This window comes from Talpa europaea (assembly GCF_964194135.1).
Source record: "Talpa europaea genome assembly, chromosome: 2".
In the NCBI taxonomy this organism is placed as follows: domain Eukaryota; kingdom Metazoa; phylum Chordata; class Mammalia; order Eulipotyphla; family Talpidae; genus Talpa; species Talpa europaea.
Window position 1 is genome coordinate 57,584,387 of NC_140068.1, and position 20,058 is coordinate 57,604,444.

General features: G+C 44.8%; 1 protein-coding gene across 4 annotated transcripts in view; it reads right to left on the minus strand.

The window, feature by feature from the left end:
- Positions 1-20,058, minus strand: part of ANKRD6 (ankyrin repeat domain 6) — a gene marked incomplete at its 5' end in the record, with an annotated part of 52,956 nt that overhangs the window by 17,373 nt on the left and 15,525 nt on the right. For 3 of the 4 annotated variants that reach the window (XM_084228317.1, XM_084228316.1, XM_084228315.1), the window contains 6 exons: positions 2,219-2,317; positions 4,196-4,294; positions 5,575-5,673; positions 9,049-9,147; positions 10,324-10,422; positions 17,285-17,383. In XM_084228317.1, the coding sequence (XP_084084443.1) occupies positions 2,219-2,317; positions 4,196-4,294; positions 5,575-5,673; positions 9,049-9,147; positions 10,324-10,422; positions 17,285-17,383 (594 nt within the window). The remainder of the gene's footprint in view (positions 1-2,218; positions 2,318-4,195; positions 4,295-5,574; positions 5,674-9,048; positions 9,148-10,323; positions 10,423-17,284; positions 17,384-20,058) is intronic. The other variant, XM_084228318.1, reaches the window with a different exon arrangement.

A 20,058-nucleotide genomic window follows, 5' to 3' on the forward strand; every position in this document is an offset into this window, starting at 1 on the left:
GCAGCCATGGCCCACAAAAGCAAATGAAATACATCACAATATAACAAATACAACAGAACACAAATAAGTCCAGGTAGGGCACCAACCTAGCGGCAATAGACAAGATTACTGGCACCAGCAGATGATCCATCACTTCTGCTGCCAAAGGCACTGCTCATACGAGGGAGGAGGACCCCTCAGGCATCTGCTGTCACACACCAGGAGCCGTCAGGCTTCCTGGCCTTCTCCGGCTGTGGTCTCAGCCACAAGCCACACACCGCATCCACCACCAGGATGCACTCACTCTGGGATTGGCGATTCTATATTGTTGGGGGTACTCGCCCAACCCTCAGGATTTCTGTCTGCAGTCGCTCCAACACTCGGCTTTCATAGCCACCAATGTGACACGCAGACCCCTGCACTCAGGCCAACCCACTGCACAAGCACATGGGTCGGGGATCCATGGATACAAGCTCCACATGCAGCCTCTTTGGCTTGGGCTTCACAAGCCACGTTCCCCACCTGCCCCCCAAGGACAGACTCCTCAGATCCTCACCCTTACTCGACAATGAATGGGGCATCACCCACAGGTGATTTTAAGAGACTCACTGGCCTTCACATATTTAAGCTTCTTAACAGCCAGCCGCTCAGGGCTTCCCAATCTCAGCACCAGCTTTTTGCCTTTCTAAGCTGGCTTTTTTCTCTGCCTGCTGCAGAGAAGTTGGCGAGGGCTTCCTCCCTCAGCCAGCTGTGGGCTCTTATACTAAGGCCCACCAGCCACACCTTGATTTTTATCTCCTGGGGTTTACAAATGATACCATCCACCCCCAGGGTCCCCAACATGTTAACAACCTGCCAAGATTCCTCCGCCTTCTGGTGGGATTGTCAGTCCAAGTGCATTAGTCCCAAGTCCATGGGCTTCTTCCTTGTGTCAGCACTGGCGAGCTCTGAATCATGGTCCTCTTTCTTTCCCCAACAATTCTGCTGTCTCAGGAGTCTTAGGCAGGTCCTCTCAGGTGTCTCCTCCAAGAGAGGTCTTGTCTATCTCCTATGTTGCCATGACGCCTCCAGCGTTTTCACAGGCTGTCTGCTACTCCTCAGTCCCTCCAGAAGTCTTCAGATGGCTCCACACCCGTCTGCTTCAGATTATCTTGTCGTCTTACGCCAAATGTAAGGGGCAGGAGGATGCGGAGCAGGATCTCTATGATTCTAGCAGATGGGTGAAGGAGATGTCCTGTAGCCCTCAGTGGCTTTTCAGGCTTTATTTGGGATTTACCAGGTACAAGGCAGGCAGGAGTGCTGGGGGGCCGGGAGGCTGGCAGGCCTCCCAGCCCCCACTGTCTTCACTGTTTCTGGGCTCTCCAGTGTTCTCTCGTGGCCATCTTCTCTGCTCCTTTCGCTCTTGTTCTCTACGCTTCTCTGCTCTACTGGCGTCCTCGTGACGCCGCCCATATAAGCTCAGCCTTAGCCCAGGTGTACCCACTTACGCATGCCCACACCCTACTCCAGGTGCCTGTCATTAGGCATGCATTCAGGACCGCAGGGATCCATCATCAATCCTAATGGCAGAAGGGCAGAAAAGCCTGATACTTTTTCACTTACCCTACAGGGGGAAATGGTGGAGGGAAGGAATACTGAAAGAGAGGCATGAGATACAGGGGTGTGGGGGAGAAAGGAGTCAGAGTTTTGAGGAAGCTTTATCTGATACGGCCATTTGTTCTGAGGATCACACCATTTACAGACCCAGAAGTCACTTTTATTTTTCTAAGATTTATTTGTTTATGCATACAAGAACTGGGGTACAGGCCAGAGGTGTGGATGATGAGAGGATTCACCAGAGACAGAGTGGGGAACAGAACAGGCAGACTGACAAAAATACTCTGCTGAGGGGAGCAGTGTACGAGATAGGAGAGGTCTGCTTTACCATGTGGGTAGCTCCCTGGCTGGCCAGGGATCGAACTTGTGCTGCAGTGGCTGCGGATAGCTTCACGGTGCTGTGCTTAACCCATTGCGCCACCAGGGAGGCCTCCAGAAGTCACTTTCAGTAACAACCACTTAGCCACTCCTGACTTTCTTTTCCATTCTAGGAAGTGCTCATTAAAGCTGTGCCCTCAGCATTGTGGCTTCAGGAGGCTCCACCTTCTTCCAGAGTGAAGCTGTGTGCTCCCCAATATGTAGGCGTTGAGGCAGTAACAATACATTATGAAAAGAAGTGGAAACGGACACTGTTGTAACTCACGTTATTAACAATGGTCCCATCTGCTCCAGCTTCCAGTAAGATTTTAACCACCTTCTTGTGATTTAGGGCAGCAGCAACATGAAGAGCTGTGTCTCCAGCCTGAAATTAATCAGAAGAAAGTCTGCTAAACTGCATCTGATCATGGCCCACGGTCCTCTGGCTTTTCATGCCATGGCCTGGTGGTGAATTTCCAAAGTTGGATTAAAATTTGCCTGTGACTGACAGGGTGCCCTTTGCCCAAGTGTTATGTGGGTCTTTTTAAAGATCTTGGAACTAAGTGACCTATGCATAAATATTTTTTTCTGACTGGGGATACCAGAAATCACAAGATTTAATACAAGGGGGAAAAGTAACACTGGGTTGGGGTTGTTGAGCCCTTCTTCCATCAGGGCAGAGGGAAGAGCAAGCAGCCAGGGACTGGCAGGCTAGCCACTCTGGACCACGTCCACTGGCCAAGCAGACGAGAGGCGGTTTCTCTGTTAACCTCTAGGCTAGGCTGAGCGAGAAAGTTGTGAAGGTGGCTACTTCTCACACCAGAGGAGAAACAGCTGAGCCCTGCTCTGCCTGCAGGGATGTGAAGAGGCCGATGAATCATTCAGTGGCTCTTTGTTTGGGAGGGTCACTGAGAATTAGCACTCACTTAAGACCAGCTGCTTTAAACCTCTTACCTGATACCCTATATGTTCAAGTTTTCTTTATAAAGGGACTATGTTCAGATCAACTATGAAAGGGGAATACAGACAAATGCAGGTTGGTGGGCCAATTCCAAATCCTGCTGCTCCCCCAAACCCCAACCAAAATAACTGAGAAATATAAGGGAAGTGAAACACTCCTTTCTGCTGTCAGGTGATCAGGTAAAATTTTTTTTTTTCTGGGGCAGCATAAAAATCCAAGCATCCTCCCCCAGTGAGTAGCTGGGCCAGTGTTTATTTCATTGTGAGTCACCTAGTGGTTTGTGTTGGAGAAATCTGTAGCAGTGATTTCCAGTCTTGGTTGCACATTAGAATCAGCTGGAGAGCTATAAAAACCCTTGACCAGGGTCCCACCCCCAGATGTTCTGATTTAGTCCATCTGGAGTATGGATTGTGTTGTAACATGCCTCGAAGGTGAGAAGCACTGGCTAGTGGGGGCTGAATGGGGGTAATCTGATGAAGTAGAATCTACCGGGAGGTTACAGAATGACAGAATTTAGCTATTTTTATTAGGTCTTGGTTCTTAATACTGTCTTTATATTCAGACTGGGGATTTTTTAAAAATACCATTGCCTGGGTAATCTGGCCATTTAAACTGGGGTGGAATTCAGGAATGCTATTTTTAATTCCCTTGTAGATTTTTATATGCAGTCAGAATCAAAAACTATTATTTTAGGGTATATTTAACCTTAATTACAATCTAATTTTAAGTTTCAGATATATGCACCCAAACTTCAGAAAAAACAATAAATAGATCAACTAGGTATCAGTAAATACACAGACATTTTATTTTTTACCCAAATGACTACCAAAAATCATAGACATTTTCATGGAACACTAATAATCACAGTTCTATTTCAAAATCCCAGCCTCTGTAGCAGATACAGATCATGCACCCAATTTTACAGAAACCAGACTCCATCAGTTCAATACAGGGACAACTCAAGGAACAGGACTCGGAGTCATGAGACACCTAATTTCCTCGCTTATTTACTAAGCCACATTCTTTTTTGTGGATTTCCTTTTTAAAATCATATTAAAAACAAAACCTGCCCCCAAATCTAGAAAATGTTCAATATGCAAAAGTGGTGGTAAGCACGAGAAACATAACGGCAGGCTTTCTCTAGGAGGGCAGATAAACCACAGAACTCAGTGAAATGCCCGTGCAAAACCAGCACTGGCCGAGCCCCAACCCGGGAGAGGGCACCGCCTCCCAGCTGCCTCTGCTCCACTTTGCACCCACACACCTGTAAGTTAGCCCTGTGGGGAGGACTCATGCACTGACCTGGTTCTTTTCATGGACAGAACAGAAAGCACTGAGGAGGAGCTTAATGATGGACAAATGATTATAGCGTGCGGCAACGTGCAAACAGGTGTCGCCTGCCTGCGGACAGAAATCAAACTCTAAGCACAGTCTGAGTGGTTACAAAACAGAAAGTAAAAAATATTAAAAGTAAAAATATTTAAAAGCACATATTTTTTAAAGGATGTCAGTCTAAATTACAGGTGTCTCCTCCAGCACAGATGACCTACACCAAGCCTCACAGCTTTTGCTACTGTGCAGAGTCCTGCTTCTCCCACCATGCACTCTGCCTTCGGGTTTTACATACTGTCTGCTCCCTAGAACGAGACCTCCACAAGAGCAGGCTCTTGTGGGCAGCCTCTGCTTTATCCGGTACTTGACTGGAGCCCACCGATACCAGCATCTCCTACAACTCAAAGACTGGAAATGAGCTGTTCCCCTCACAGATCCGTCACAGTGGAAAGGATGGGGCAACAGGGTGAACTCTCCGACTGTAAGATCCTACGTGTTCTAAAAAATTCAAGGAGCATCTTATTTTAGTAGGAACACAATAGCCTATCTGGAGCCATAGAGTCTGGGGACCTGATGAGGGTCGATCACTGGGAGTGAAAAAAGGGCAGAAAAAAATCCAGATCAAGAGCTTCCTTACTGGTCACAGGCAGACAACAAAACTGGAGCGAAAATAGTTACTGTCATCAGCATTCTTTTGATGTTTCCCTCCTAGCTCTGTCTAGAGATGGGCCACTCAGCCCTTCTCCCTTACATTGAGGAGCCAAGATCAAAGCTGAGTTTAAAGCATTCTGAGAAGCACCGTAGAAGAGCCTACCCCTACAGGGAGGCCCCAGCTCAGGTCAATTTCGAAAGAAGCCTCAATCAGTTTCAATAGTCAGGTGGCTGAGGCAGGAGGTTAACAAAGGGATCACAGGTTGTGGAGGGAGGGGGGACACCCACGTGACCTCCCCAGTCAGGCACCCTCTAACAACCACTGACCTGTTGGGACAGTCCAAGGACAACTCAATTTGCAGATGCTGGGCATGGAGCACCAGATGACCTTCCTTACACACACCATTCATAATTGCTAAAAATACACCTTGTGGGAGGAGACTTTAAAACATTTAGTGGTTTCTTAAACTCATTTACCAGACACAGGCTTAAGAAGAGAGATTCAGGAGCAAGGGGAAAAGGAGGAGGAAAGAATCTCGATTCTTGTTTTAGGAAGTTAGTGAAGAATGAATACTTTTTAAAGTGGCCCCAAACAAATTTTACATTTTTATTTTCTAGATGTTAAGGCTCAAGTATGCTTTCAGGATGAGTTTCTGAGGAGGCGAGAGCAAGCGCGAGAAGCCGGTTTGTTCACCCACATTATTTTTGAGGTCTGCGCGGGACCCGCCCAGCAGGAGGACGCGGGTGCTCTGGGAGTGACTGTTCTGGCAGGCCAGGTGCAGAGCTGTGTTCCCCGCCTTGGAGAGAGGCAAGAGAAGGGAGGACACGTTAGCAACACACTTGTCCCCAGACAGACGCCAGGCAGGCCTCACAGGAGTCAATTCTCACATTCTCTGACTTGTGACCGGTGGTCCCGGCCAGGGTGCTTCACAGTGGCAAGTACATTTACTTTGGAATCCAAACAGACAAAAGAATCACATCTGTCATAAAATCTTGGTTGCAAGTCCTGCCTCTACCACTCACTAGTAGAAAGCCACTGGGCAAGGCTCTTACGAGAGCTGCAGCCCTTCTAGGGACTTCGATTTACTCAGCTTGGGGGTAGAGACCTGGCGATTCCAGTTGTGGGTTTTGTTTTTGTTGTTTTGTTTTTTTTTTAACATTTTTAAAAGGACAGGTTATGAGGTAAAGGAGAGGACAAGATGCTTGCTTGCACAGACACAAGCAGGCTGAAAGAGCTGCAGCTGTTTTGAAAAGGGAAAAAGGTTTGTGAAAAGAAAGACCTGAATAGCCACAGGAGGGCAGAGAGCTGCCTGACCAGGTTTTAGCACAGAACATCCAGTATTTGGGGAAACCCGTGGGTCTAGGATAAAGTAGGACAGCTGGTAACCCTAGGCCTAGTCATTTGAGTGGGTTCGTTTCTACCTCTTTTTGTTTGTTTGTTTAAAGTGTCCCAGGAGATTTTAAAGTGCAGCCAGATAGAGAACCACTGCTAGTTTGGGTCTCAAAATGAAGAATCTGTCCATGTTTCAAACATTCCATTCCAAGTGAAAGGGCTGTGTTTCACTTAGTGTAATTCTCATCACACACAGTAGGTTGTCTCAAAGTTGTTGGCTTTGTGAGTCATTAAGCATGTGCTGAATAAATGAGTGAAGTATTGATTTAAAAAAAACCCTGATAGCTTAAGAAATATATCAAAATAATTTACTTTGCCAGTAAGAAATATCAATTATGCTGAAAAGCATTTGGTCAAGAAAATGAAAAACCATGTGTTTAGATAAATTACATATATCCATATGATGGACTATTACTCAGCAATAAAAATAATCACATATAACAACATGATGTAATCTCAGAAGCATGTTAAATGAAAAGTCAGATGTGAAAGGTAGCATACTATATGAATGCATTTATATGGTCTTCTGGGGAAGGCCAAACAAACTGATGGTGGTCAAAAGATGGGAGTGGTTGAGTAGGTTGCCAACAAAGGGCATGAAGGATTTTTTGGGGGGGAATGATGGAAATATTCTGGTTTTTGATTATTGTGATGGCTACACCATTGAATATATTTGTCAAAACTACAGGACAGTATACCTTAGAAGGATGAAATTTACTGTCAAAACCTGACTTTAAAAAAATGTGATCTAGGTAGACATGCATAGCAGGCATTTTTCCTACCCTGCTACAGTTGCTGAATAAGACTTAAAGGCATACTATTTGGGTTTAAAAAAAGGAAATCCTGACATTTGTGACAAAAAGGGGTGGATCTAGAAGACATAATACTAAGTGAAATAAGCCAGACACAGAAAGATAAATACCAGATGCTCTCACTTAGATGAGGAATCTTAAAAAAAAAAAATTGAACTCACAGAAACAAAGACTAGAAATGTGGCTTGGGGATACTGGGAAAATAAGGAGAGGTTGGTAAAAGGATACGAGCTGTAGTGGCAAGCCTGTAGGCTGGCCAAGCAGGGAGGCCAGGGGCCAGAAGTCAGGCTGCAACCAAGCTTCCCAGACCCCCACAAATCTTTATTCTTCCTCTGGGCTCTCTGGCGTTCCCCTGTGGTCTCGCCTCTCTGAAGTCACTCATCCTCTCGGAGTGACGCTGCCCTTATATCCTCAGCCTCCAGGCTCAGATGTGCACACTCACGCATGCCCACACCACACTCCAGGTGTCCACCGTCAGGCACTCATGCCCTGAGCCTTCTGCATGTGCCTTCTGCATTAGCACAATCAAGCCCACAGGTGATGGCTACAAAGGCCAGCGGCATAAAAAGCCCGATTATTTCATTTACCCTACAAGCTTTCAGTTGAAAGTTGAGTAAGGTGTGAAGATCAAACATACACCTGGTGGCTATAATTGATCACACTGTATTATATAATTACAATTTGCTAAGAGCAGAAAGAAAAAGGGAAATATGTGAGGTGAATAATATGTTGATTAATGCAAGGAGGAAATTCTTTCATAACACTTATGTATATAAAATTATCATAGTTCACTTAAAGTATCTTACAAATTTGTTTCTCAATTATACCTTCATAAAGCTGGGACGGTGGGTGGGGAAGGACTTTTCTAGAGGTCTCATTAATCTGTGGCTGGTGCAGAATGTACAAGTCCCTTTTGGGGGACAGCAGCTTACCTGTACCTCCAGCAGCCTTTGCTGCTTTACCTGAGAGGGAACTTGTGGCTCTCCACAATACTTTCAGGTACTTCCTGGGATAGAAGGCAACGTGGTAGAAAAGACATACTTCAGCTCATTTATGGCCCTAATCATTCCACAAAAGGGCTCCAATGGCTCCCAGCCTATGTTACCTTCTCCATTAACCTTCCACTTCTCAAAGTTGGTATGTACTTACCAACTCATGTTCTAGACCATGTACAGCTTGGGAAAAGGAGAGCAGCCACTAACCTGCCAGGCACTACTGGAAATATTACCAGGCAGGGCTTGCTTCTTCTCCTCAAGCTTTTGACCAGAAATAAGAGCAGAGGAAACAGCCTTCAGGACCAGGTTGCAGGTCTAGAGGCAGAAATGAAGAGTTGGCTACCCCTAAGGAAGCAGGCAATTGAAGGGGCAGAGAGCCCGACTCTGACAGGGCAGGGGCCAAGACTGGGAAAGGCACAGGCATGGAGCTCTAGGTAGAGGCCAAGGCCATGCAGGGGAGACAGCTTCAGACTGAGGAGCTTTACTGGAAGGTTTCTGAGCAGAGGGGATCAGAATGGAGAAGGGACTAGACAAGCTGGTCAATTTGCTGTGACGTTTCTGAAGTGATCCAAGGACACATTAATAATAAACACAGAAATAGAGGGGCAGGTGTGAGAGAGATAAGACGTATTGAGGGACTGGAGTGGAGAGAGAGGAAAACAAGGGAGAAGAAACGCTATGGTTCTGCCGCTGTCTGCTGTCGTGAGGGCAGGCTGGCTTGCTTAACTATACTCTAGCAGAACAATGGAAAAGCAGTGTTAGAGCCAGGATGGGTGAAAGGAAGTCAAAGCCACTGGAGTAGGTTCTCTGGCTCACCACGTAGATCATGCTCGCTAGGGAGTTTCAATCTCCCACCTCCCCTGCCAGGTTCAATGTGCTCCACTGTGCTCTGGCTCTGCTCAGCGAGAGGAGGCAGAAGCCCACACCATCCTCACGTATGAGGGAGGCGTCTGAGCACCTGCTGGGCCTCACCTTGTTCTTGGCAAGCACGTTAGCTCCTGCTTTAACGAGCAGCTTGGCCGACTGGCTGAAACCGTGCCAGGAAGCTTCGTGCAGCGCCGTATTCCCGTCCTGAGGAACAAACAAGGGTGAGAGAGCGCATTACCCCAGCCCTGACTCATCTCACTATAATCACTATATCACAGAGTATTTTTAGGATACACCAGGTCTTTCTCAACTGGGGTTTCTCATCAAACCACAGAATCTAGAAAATTATTTGAGTGACCAGCTTCTCATCTTCCAAGAAAGGAACACAATGAGTACCGTTCTAGATTCATGATCTACAACAGCTGCCTGAAGCCGTCGGGGCTTAATTCTGGGAACCCCAGTGGGAAGGGATAATGTTTAACAGAAAGTAATACCAAGATAGTATAATACCCACCCCCTCCCTTCTCCATCACAGCTTTGGGGTCTGCTTTGCTTTGGCCCCAGAGAACCCTGCAAAGATCAAGCAGATGAAGAGCCCAGCTTTCTAAATTCCAATTTCTAAATTAGACTTCCTTGTCGAAGCCACACCCCCTTGTGGGAGTCAGCAACTTTTGGTCCCAGTGCCAGCCCCAGCCCCAATGAACTTGGCTGCTGTGTCACTGTCCCTTGAAATGGCGCTGGCTTGGAAGCTGTGCTAGGAATTAGCGAGGGCGGGGCACTCGGGGCCATCATGTTGTTGAGGCTCATCTGGTTGTTTCAGCACCACAGCAGAAGGTGATCAGCTCAGTAACTGAGAGGGGCTCCTGACCACGGAGGGGGTGCCGACAAAGTAGGTGCAGGAATACATTCTCAGGGGATGAGGGCAAGTAGCGGGAGCTACTCCCCAAGCAAAGAAGATAGAGACCATTGGGATTTCTTAAAGAAAAAACTATTTTTGCATTTTTTCCCCTGCCAAGATAACTTAATAAATTAGCTTTCACTTTATCTTAAAAAACAGGTCTTAAAAAAAAAGAAACAGGTCTAGGGGCCCCCACTCAGGGCCTCCATAGGTCATTATTTCTAGGCTTTTCTTCCTTTGTCATTTATGTGGTTACCTACTGCTGCCACAGAATAGGGAGGAAATAGGGACGAATAGGTTTACAAATAGGGGTTTAAAAATTCTATATTTTAAAATAGAATTTGCTAGGCTAGCACTCTTTCCAAGAAAATCTGTGCTGACTAGATCACGTTCAACCATGAGGGTATACTCAGGAATGATACCATCTTGAACAGTACACAGATCCCAAAGCAGGGTCTTCCAGCTCAAAGATCCCACTTCACCTTGTCTTGTCGGTCCAGAGCACAGCCCTCCTGGATGAGCGCGGCAATGACCTCAGTGTTCCCCACCACTGTGGCCCGATGCAAGGCGGTCTGATCCCCCTGCAGAAGGCCCAGAAGCAGGAACAGTGGTCAGCTCCCACACCACCCACTCATCACCCCCACCCTGCCACATGGGCATCTCCCATCCCCACGCAGAGCACACTGGTCCCCACAGTGAGGTGGTATTTGTGGTCTAGTTAGCAGACAGTGTATATGGAACAGAGTTTTTGTTTTCACATTCAGTAGGAACCTTACACCAACCACAGAACCACCCTTAGGAGCACAGCTGACCTCAGAATATGGATCTGGGCCTCACCTGCCACCCCAGGGGATGTTCAGCTAGACTGTGTCACATCCAAGAGCAGCCTGTGTGCCGTGCAATTAAACCATCAGCGTCTGAATCATCCCTGCCAACTGGGAAAGCTGGTTCCCCGCTTTCAGAAGAATCACTATCCAACTCTGTCAGTTAGTAGCACTTGTGATTTGATGACACTGCTTAATTTTTAGTCTACGTGTACTGGCCAAGAGCAATGCAGGGGGTTTACATGATGTCACTGCAGGACTCCACGGCCTGCAAGTGGTCGCTGCATACGTGGTAGTTGATGACACCATCCTCATTGATGTATGCTGCACTTGATCCCCTTTTCTGTGATCAGATTTCCAGGGATTCCCAACCTTCTCTTTTTCCATCTGGGTGCCAAAGGCAACTGGACTTTTTCCCTTAACTGCAGTTAAGAGGACTAAACACTCCTCCAGGTAAGGCAGTCAAGACTAATAAGAGTTCTGAAGTCTCTAAGGGCACATCTTGTCGCTGCTATGTACTTAGTCAAGTAGAGAAAAATCAAATGGGGAGAGCAGGAACGTGCACTGGCCAAGGAGTCGGGAGACCTGTCATGGCAGCTTTGGGAGACACCTGTCACCTCGACAGGCCTCAGGTTCCTCACCTGTATAAAGAGGGCTGAGAGTCCTCAAGGATCCTCTTTCCTGATTGGGATCTATGATTTGGTTGGTAAGAGTTTTGCAAAAATAAAGTTTCCTGGTGGAGCCCAGGAGGAAACAAAGAACACACTCTGGGGCATCCCCCGTCCTCAGCCCAAGAGAGAAAAGGGAGACTATTAGAAGCAGAAGACACGTAGTTTTGTTTTTTTTTAATGAGGATGCCCCACTACCTCCAAATAAACTTAATGAAATGCTGACTCTACTTACTAAACTCCCTGGAATCTGTAACAAAAAATACACATTAAAAACAGTTACCTTGAGGGCCTCCCTGGTGGCGCAAGGGTTAAACACTGCACTATGAAGCTGTCTACAGCCTCTGCAGCATGAGTTCGATCCCCAGCCAGGGAGCTATCCACATGGCGCAGCAGGCCTCTCCTGACTCACCCGCTACTTCCTCAGCAGTGTATTCAGTCAGTCCTCCTGTTCTGTTCCCACTCACCCCCCACACCTCTGGCCTGTACCCCAGTTCTTATATGCTTAAATAAATCTTTAAAAAAAAAAAGTCTGAGCTACACCAATATGCCCTTAACAGGACTGCGTCCATGTCTCAGAATCTTTATTCACTGCTCATTTGCAAACCAGTAAGGGATTTCTGAGGAAATGGATCCGGATATTAGCTTCATCACAGATTTCATCCACTGTCCACAGCATTGCTGTTACCATCCCTCCCTTCTGCAACATTCTCCTCTCCAAGCTATCATTTCCATTATAAATCAGGTTTACTTCTTGTCCACCTGCTCAGATCCCTTATTGTACAGCACTCTTGGGTGCCATACAGTCAAAAGAGAACATGGCCACCACATCAGAAGATGTACCACACCATTACACACCCATTTCAAACATTTTGTTGTTTCCAGGTGAGGTATATTTTGTGCTCCACCCAGTAATCCTTTCAGAAACTGCCCAGGCCTTAACTTTTAGAACTTTTATAAGAATTTCTAAGACTGCCCATTTCACTATCAGAATGGTGATAGATTTTCCCAAAATGGAACTGAAGGACAATTTATTATCACTAATAGTTCAATTATATTTGATTTAATGATACTGATAATAATTTTTGTTAATGCTGAGAACAATGGTGCTGCTTAAATGCTCTGTTCTCAGTAGAGAAGATGAAGCTAGTCAGATTTTTCTAATGATTTTAAGTCTTTTAATATCCCCACAAACTGCTGAGGTTCTAATTAGCACATCTTGGATCAATCAGGGGGAACTTTTAACATAATAAAACTTAATCATTCTGTCTTTGCTGTGCACAAAGTGTGAGAAAAAGTCCCAAACACATAGGTCATGTCAGTCACTCTTGCCATGAAGTCCTTGCACAAAGAGCCCCCGCTGGTTAGGGCATAGCCTTGCTTTAGGACAAATGCTTTTTGTGTGTGTGTCACAACTTGCCACTCAGTCATGAGTTCAGGCATCTCTGGAACCAGAATATCACATTATTTAACACTTGCTCTCAGCATGAATCTACCATATTTACTTCCCTCGAGATAACTTTTCTTGTTAAACTTTGGTTCAGTGGAAGAAGCTACAGCTCACTTAGAGTTCAGCTCGGAGGAGTCAATTTTCAGATGGACTATCAAGACTCCTGGAGATCTAGTTATGTGTGTGACGCTGCAGTGAGAACAGATTGTCCTGTGGACACAGGTGAAACTGCAGGTGACCTTTCTGATTCCAGGACACAACTCTCCTCCATCATCCTCCCTGCAGACAACTCACTCAGAGCCTGGTCCTTGTCTCAACAGTCAGATAAATACTGCTAAAGAGGCCAAAGCCACCTTTCCCCACCTTGAGGGACTGTCTGTTAGCTAGGCCATGAATGAGCTTTGCCAACACTAGATGAGGTGGTTCTGGAGGACTGAGTGATATACTTTCTCTGCAGGAAAAATCCAGCTGCTCTCAAGTTGCCAAGATGAGAATTAAAGGCTCCAAGAGATGTGGGTCCTAAGTAAAGGGGCCATGTCAGGCTTTCTATGTCAGGAACAACACAACAACACAATGTCCTCCCCAGAACAACACAATAATTGAACACTCTCAACTGACAGAGGGTCAAATTACTTGTCAATCAACATTTTCTCCTATAAAACTAAAATTTACTGTTGAAATAATTCCTCATTGAAATATGACACAGAAAAGAACAAAATGTGCCTTCGATTCTTACTTATTAACAGACCCAAACAGCAAGTTTGACATAATCTTTTTCCCCACGTGATCTAAATTTACCAGGAAATTCTGAAACTTTGGGAAATCATGCTGAATCCCTCAACGGTGTTTGTTCATTATTTATTCAGTGATTATTTATTGATCTCTCTACTATACTCCAAGGGCATGGCATCTAATTCTCCTACTTTATTGATAAGAAAACCAAGGCCTGGCACAAGCTGATGCCTAGCCCAGGATAACCAGATAATTCAGGGCAGTGTGTTTGGGACAGATTTCAACTGTCAAGGCTCTTGGCAACTTACCACCCACCCATCAAACTCTTTCCAACCTGTGAAGTCAATTAACTTTAAGACAGGCCTTAAAGAATATCAGCTGACTCTGAGGGGGTGGGGCTGCCTCTATGTAGTATCATCAAGCTAACTGCTTTAGTGCAGTGTCATGGTCACTGCAGGCTCCCAAGAATTATTTGATGAATGATTAACTACAAAGAAGCAAATACAAAGTGCTGCAGTTAGAAACTTGAAGAGCCAGCAACCTTGCAGTTTGGCACTTTGATTTGGAACATAATGACCTGCTTGCATAAATGCCAGCTCTCAATTTTTCTAAAACATCAGAGTTTCTTAGTTTGGGATTTGGCACCTCTGAGGTCTAAAACTCTGTTTTGAAATACTTGTAGTTTTCTCTCCTATATGGGGAACAAGAATGAGCACAGTGGAGATAGATGCCAAAGATCAGCTCGTGGAAGAAACCCCAGTCATGCAAGGGTGGAACATCCCCCCTTTGGGAGGAATCCCTCCCAGGACATATCGGCAGACATGGTGCAAGGAAGCTCAAGATAGGGTAAGTGCACAAAGCAAGTTTCTGACCTCTTTTTCTCTCTCTGATCTTCTAGGGGTCTTCCTAGCCTTTCTTCTCTGGTTTTTCTTATTTTTTTCTTCCTTTATGCCTTTTACCATGGTCACAGTGTCCTGGACTATTTCTGAGGTGGGGGCCATGTGACTGCTCATTGACCCATCAGACATGGTGTTAAAGCTCCAATGAGAGTTGACAGGATTGGTGAGAAGCAAGAGGGAATTTGTTCCTGAAGTTGCATATTCTAAAGAACTGGTTTCCACAGGTTGAAATTCATAATAATCCCACTCCAGGCCACTGGAGGTCATTCTTCAACTAATTCTCAGTCCTTACCATGACCTAGAGAACAGTATCTGTAGGATATGAAGTTAGGAGTAAATTCTTCATAACATTAACATTCTTTACTTCTACCCATCATCCGAGATAGTTAACTTCTGAAATGATTTTTCCAAAAATTACTCTTCTTCTTTGAAGAATACCCATAAAGAATTTTCTTCCTCAGATTCTTGCATAGGTTTTAAGGCTGATCATCAATAGGCATGGTAACTATATAAAAGATTGACATGAACCATATTCTGGCAAATGCACTATTTCAAAACTAATGTGTCAGTTCTACCTTACCCATTTCCATCCATTTTTATAATTGATTTGTAGTTGTGTTTTCATTTTGCTTTAAGTTATCTGGGAGAAGCAACGTACGCATTAACTGAGTAGGACATGGAAAAGATGCAAGAAAATAAATAATTCCAATAAATGAAAAGTGTGTTCCTGTTTAAAAATAAAGTTGGGCATGGCAGACCACTCCTGTCTCGCCGGCTGCTCCTCTCAGGAGTGTATTTCACTCAGTCTGCCTGTTCTGTTCCCCACTCTGTCTCTGGTGAATCCTCTCACCCTCCCGCACATTTGGCCTGTACCCTGGTTCTTGTATGCACAAACAAAATAAATCTTTAAAAAATTAAAAAATAAAGTTGGCTTTCCTTCTGCAGTTATATCACTCATTGGCTACCTGTTTTACTTACTATCTTGCCTGATATAAACAGCAGCAGTCTAGGAAGTTAGAATGGCTTCTGCTATGTAAGAACACAGAGACACTCAGAGCTTATGACATGAGACTGGAGGGTTGGGTTGGGTTAGCATGCCTGGCATTGTGGCCTTGCCACCGTGGCAAGCAAGGGCTTTAATTACGGAAAGAGAAGACCAGATGTACCCAAACATGTCTGCACCAGCAAATCAATGCCCCACCTTTTCTGTGGTGAGACTTACTTTCTTTCCCTATATTTTCACTTCTGACTTCTAAGGATATGATATAATCAGGAATGTTATTATGGCTACAGTGCAGGAAAACAAAAAAAAAGGCACCATGATCAAAGGTAGGAATCAACAGCTTAGAGCTAAATCAGCATCTTTTGAAAATAATATCTTTGATGACCCAAATAGGTTCCAAATATAACCAGAGATTTCTGAATGACATTGGCCAGCCTCTGCCTATGTATAAAATAATGGTATATTCAGGGCCTCCCCGGTGGCGCAGCGGTTGAGCGCTGGGTTGTGAAGCTGCCCGCGGCCTCTGTGGCGCCAGTTCGATCCCTGGCTGCTCCCCGGCCACCGGAGGAGGGTCCCACATGGCGCGCAGACCTCTCCTGCCGCCCGCTGCTCCCCTCAGCAGTGTACTTCAGTCCTTCTGCCTGCTCTGCTCACCACTCTGGCTCTGGTGAATTCTCTCACCCTCCCGCGCTTCTGACTGTACCCAGTGCATGTATAAACAAGCAAACAAAACAAACAAACAAATAAATAAATAAAAGCATGCCTCTATTAAAAAAAAATAATGGTATATTCAGTTATTTCTTTGCAAATGCCATCCTTCTCACCTGTGTGTTTGCCAAGTGTTAGGACCATTAGACAGAAAACCAAAGAAAACCAGAAGCACTTTGGTCCCCCACACACTAGCACACCTAAGGGTCTTAAATTTGACAGAGTTATGTAACCACATTATTGCATATGTTATTCCAGTAAATCTGGAAGAGTTATGATAAAAGCTAACTTTCAGATTTTGTGTTCCTCACAAAAGTTCTTATTCTTAAATAGAGTTAGAAACAGTTTCTGAAAAGTTTCCAATCACGTTGTCCTAATAATTCATTAGAGGACAATTTACATCATCTTGCCTATATCCCCTTCTTACAGAATCCTTCTTGCCCAAAGACCCAATCGGGCAACCTATGTGCTATGCGATTCCCCTCCACCAATCACTATTGATTGACTCAAAATGGACACTTGACCTCAAAGAAGCCAGTCCAAGTCCCTCTCTAGATAATTTGAATGAAGAGACCCAGAGACTGATTCTCAATAATGGCAGAGCACCAGAGTGAATTCTCACTGGAGGATTTCTTCTTTGATTCCATGGGATCAGTGCCCTCTTTTTTTTTTTCTTTGAATAGGTCCTTTTAATTAAAAGTACAATGACTAAGAAATCAATGTGAGAAAAGGGAAAAATTAAGTCCCATCTTTTTTCCAGTGATAACCTTGGGCAATGACATATACTTTCAGCAGGTTTCCACTTGAGCGAGAGAGAGAGCGCGCGCACGTGCGTGGTCAAGCTTAGCTTCACACTAAGACAGGATACAAGGAAAATGCTCTTTGAAGCTCTGCATTTGAATGATGCTGGGTAGGAATGAACCGTGATGAAAAACCACTACCTACTCTCAACTCTACTCTGCTATCAAGAATGGGCCCCAGATCAGGTCTTCAAAGAGGAAGTTCTACCTACCATGGGGACCAAGATGGAGATGAAATATATGGGGATAGCATCTACTACCCTCCCATCTCCTAGCTGGTTACACCTTTTACTGTGGGTTTCTAGGCATCCAAGCTCCCTGCAAATCCCTCTTCTAATAGAATGATGGTTTCTACTCACATCATCCTGGACATCAAGGTCACAGCCAGCCTTCAGCAGGATCTGGACCACAGAAAGATGGCCCTTATTGGCAGCAAGATGCAGGGGGGTCCGGCCGTGCTGCAAATGCAAACACACTGATTTCAGAACAAGATAACAAAACCACTACCAAGGAGCAAGTTTTCGCACAGTGCCCCAATCCCTACCCCTTTGGTTTGGAAGGAGATTCTTATGGATTTACCAGAATTCAACTTTGCCTCAGTTAAACTCGACTATTAGTCATGATTATTAGTCGATTATAAGTCATGAAAAAATATGCTCAAAATGTGAAGATTTCCTTTAGTGCTTAAATTTCAACTCCCCACTTCTCACACTAGCAAGTAGGAAATAAAGGGTTTCAAGTTTTTTTGAAGATTTCCCACTGGTGCTAATACTTGGGCATGATGAAGTGGCCACAATGAACCTGATGAGGCAAGAGATGGGAGAACAATAAAAGGTCAAGCTGTCCTAGTAAAATTGACTTAGTACTCAAAATTGAAACAGCCGGCCAAACTGATCAGAACGGGTTCTCCCTCTTTTTAAAAACAAAACTATAAATACAAATTTACAATATTTCAACTTCAAACAATATTTTTAAAATGCACACATCCACCAATCATTTTAAGTTGGCCTTATATAAACATGGATATTCCTTGGGAAATCTTCCCAGATTTCATTTCCCCTTTGACCCCAAAGGTAACTATCCTTTTAGATTTGGTATTCCTTATTCCTTTGACTTTTTGTTGTTTTTACTGTTTGTAGCCAAAAACTATGTGTGTGTGTTTTGCTTGTTTTCAAGCTTTCCATTTATGGTATTAAACTCTACAATATCATGTGATAATTTTTTGGTCCAACATTATATTTGAGTTCCTTTTTCACATTGTCACCTGTAGTTCATTATTTATACATTGTCCTACCAATCGGCATCCAGGCAGGTATCCAGAACACATCTGTGTGCACCTGAGTAGGCTTCTCAGGCCTGTGGTTGGCCTTCAACTGCCCTAAGCACACGGCCTGGGTGATACACAGAATAGTATCAAGTGTAAATCAGCTTATATGCAGAGAACTGACTTTGCCAAACTCGGAATTCTCCAAATTCTAAAGGAGACATAATGTTCCCTTGGCTTGCTCCCTCCAGTTTCACCATGAAAAAACAGTTCTATTCCTTGCTTCAAATGCTGTTTAACTACTTCCCCACTCAAGCTGAAACATAACCCTGAAAATAAGGGTCTCACATGGCCTTGAATCCTTTCTAGCACTAATAAAATGTCCCTAAGATCTTTATAAATATTGTAGCAGGATAAATCCATTTGCTCTCTAAAAAAGTCAGTTTGCATGGGTAACTAACCATGGAAGAAAACAGATATAGCAGACAACAAAAGCTTCTTAATTTCATGAAATGAAATGCAGTCAAAGCAGTAGAATGATACTGGAAAGAGGTCAGAGCTCACTTTAAAGTTAGAATTCTTAATTAAGAAAAACGTTACTCCCAAGAAAGCAGCTATAAAAAACCTTCATAAAAAAGGTAACGTCTGAGATGAGATGAAATGACCTTCCTTGGCTGGCAACTGTGCTCAGCTCATGCTACTTAACCTTGATTCTTTACAGGAAGTGTCCACGGTTGATCATGTGGAGCAAGACAACTGGGTTCCACTCACTGGACCTGGACCCATGATCCATTTATCATCTGGTGTCCCTTTAGCATATTGATTTACTGAATGTCCTTGACAGGAATGGTAGGTCCTTGTTTGTCCTTGTCAAGGACATCAGAAAAGCGACCTTCACAAAGGATTTAAGGCACTCTGAAACACAGGAGGCTCATCACCTTTGTGAGCAGAAAGATGTGTGCTGTGAGGAAGGCTGACAGGGTGGTGGGACAAGAGTACTTCTGAGCAACTGGAAAATACAGGCAATGGTGGGGAGAGGTAACACAGGAAAAGAGGCCACAGGCTGAGGAGTTACTGGTGTCAGAAAACAGGGAGTCCTAAGGAACATCCTCAGCAGCCACGAGATGTTAACTGGTGGGAAACTGACACCAAAGGAAGCAGAGGGACTGCTCAAATGAACATAAACAATCAGAAGGCAGGATTAGAAAACACTGCTGTGGCTCGCTCAAACAGGTCACATCTAAGAGGGTGCTTCAGAGACTATAAGTTAATAACAAGATGGCCCTGGACTGGAGGCACCTTCCTAATCCCAAATGGGCAGGGAACACCCTCTGTGGGGGAAGGAAAGTGAGAGACGCTGGAGCTATGCAAGACTAGTTCAGATCCTCTCTGACATGTGTGATTCTGCACACCACGCTCTCCTAAGCCCATTTTGTTATTTATGACATAGGGAGAATGTACTTGAAATGGGGTGAATGAAACAGCACCCACCATCTAAGATGAATTCCCCTTCCCTTCAATTGTCATCAGCTATCACTCGTGAAAACACCCCAGTTGTTCCTTCTCCTTGACACCCCCATACCTTTGTCTCAGGAAGACAAGTGAGATATTTTCAATGGCAAAACGGATCCAGGTGAAGAGGTGGCTCCTGGATCATTTGACTAGACAGGTGGGCTCTAGTTGGACAGTCGAGTTTCCTATAAGCCAGTCCTGATCCACTGATCCATCTCCGTTTTTTAAAAATAGTCAAAGTCTTTTTTCCAGACCCATCATGCCATCAATTCAGAGGAAGCGCATTCCAGGGGTTCAGGCGCATTCCAGGGGTTCAGGCTCCTTCCCATGGTTCTCAGTGTGCCTCTCTGCGGGGAG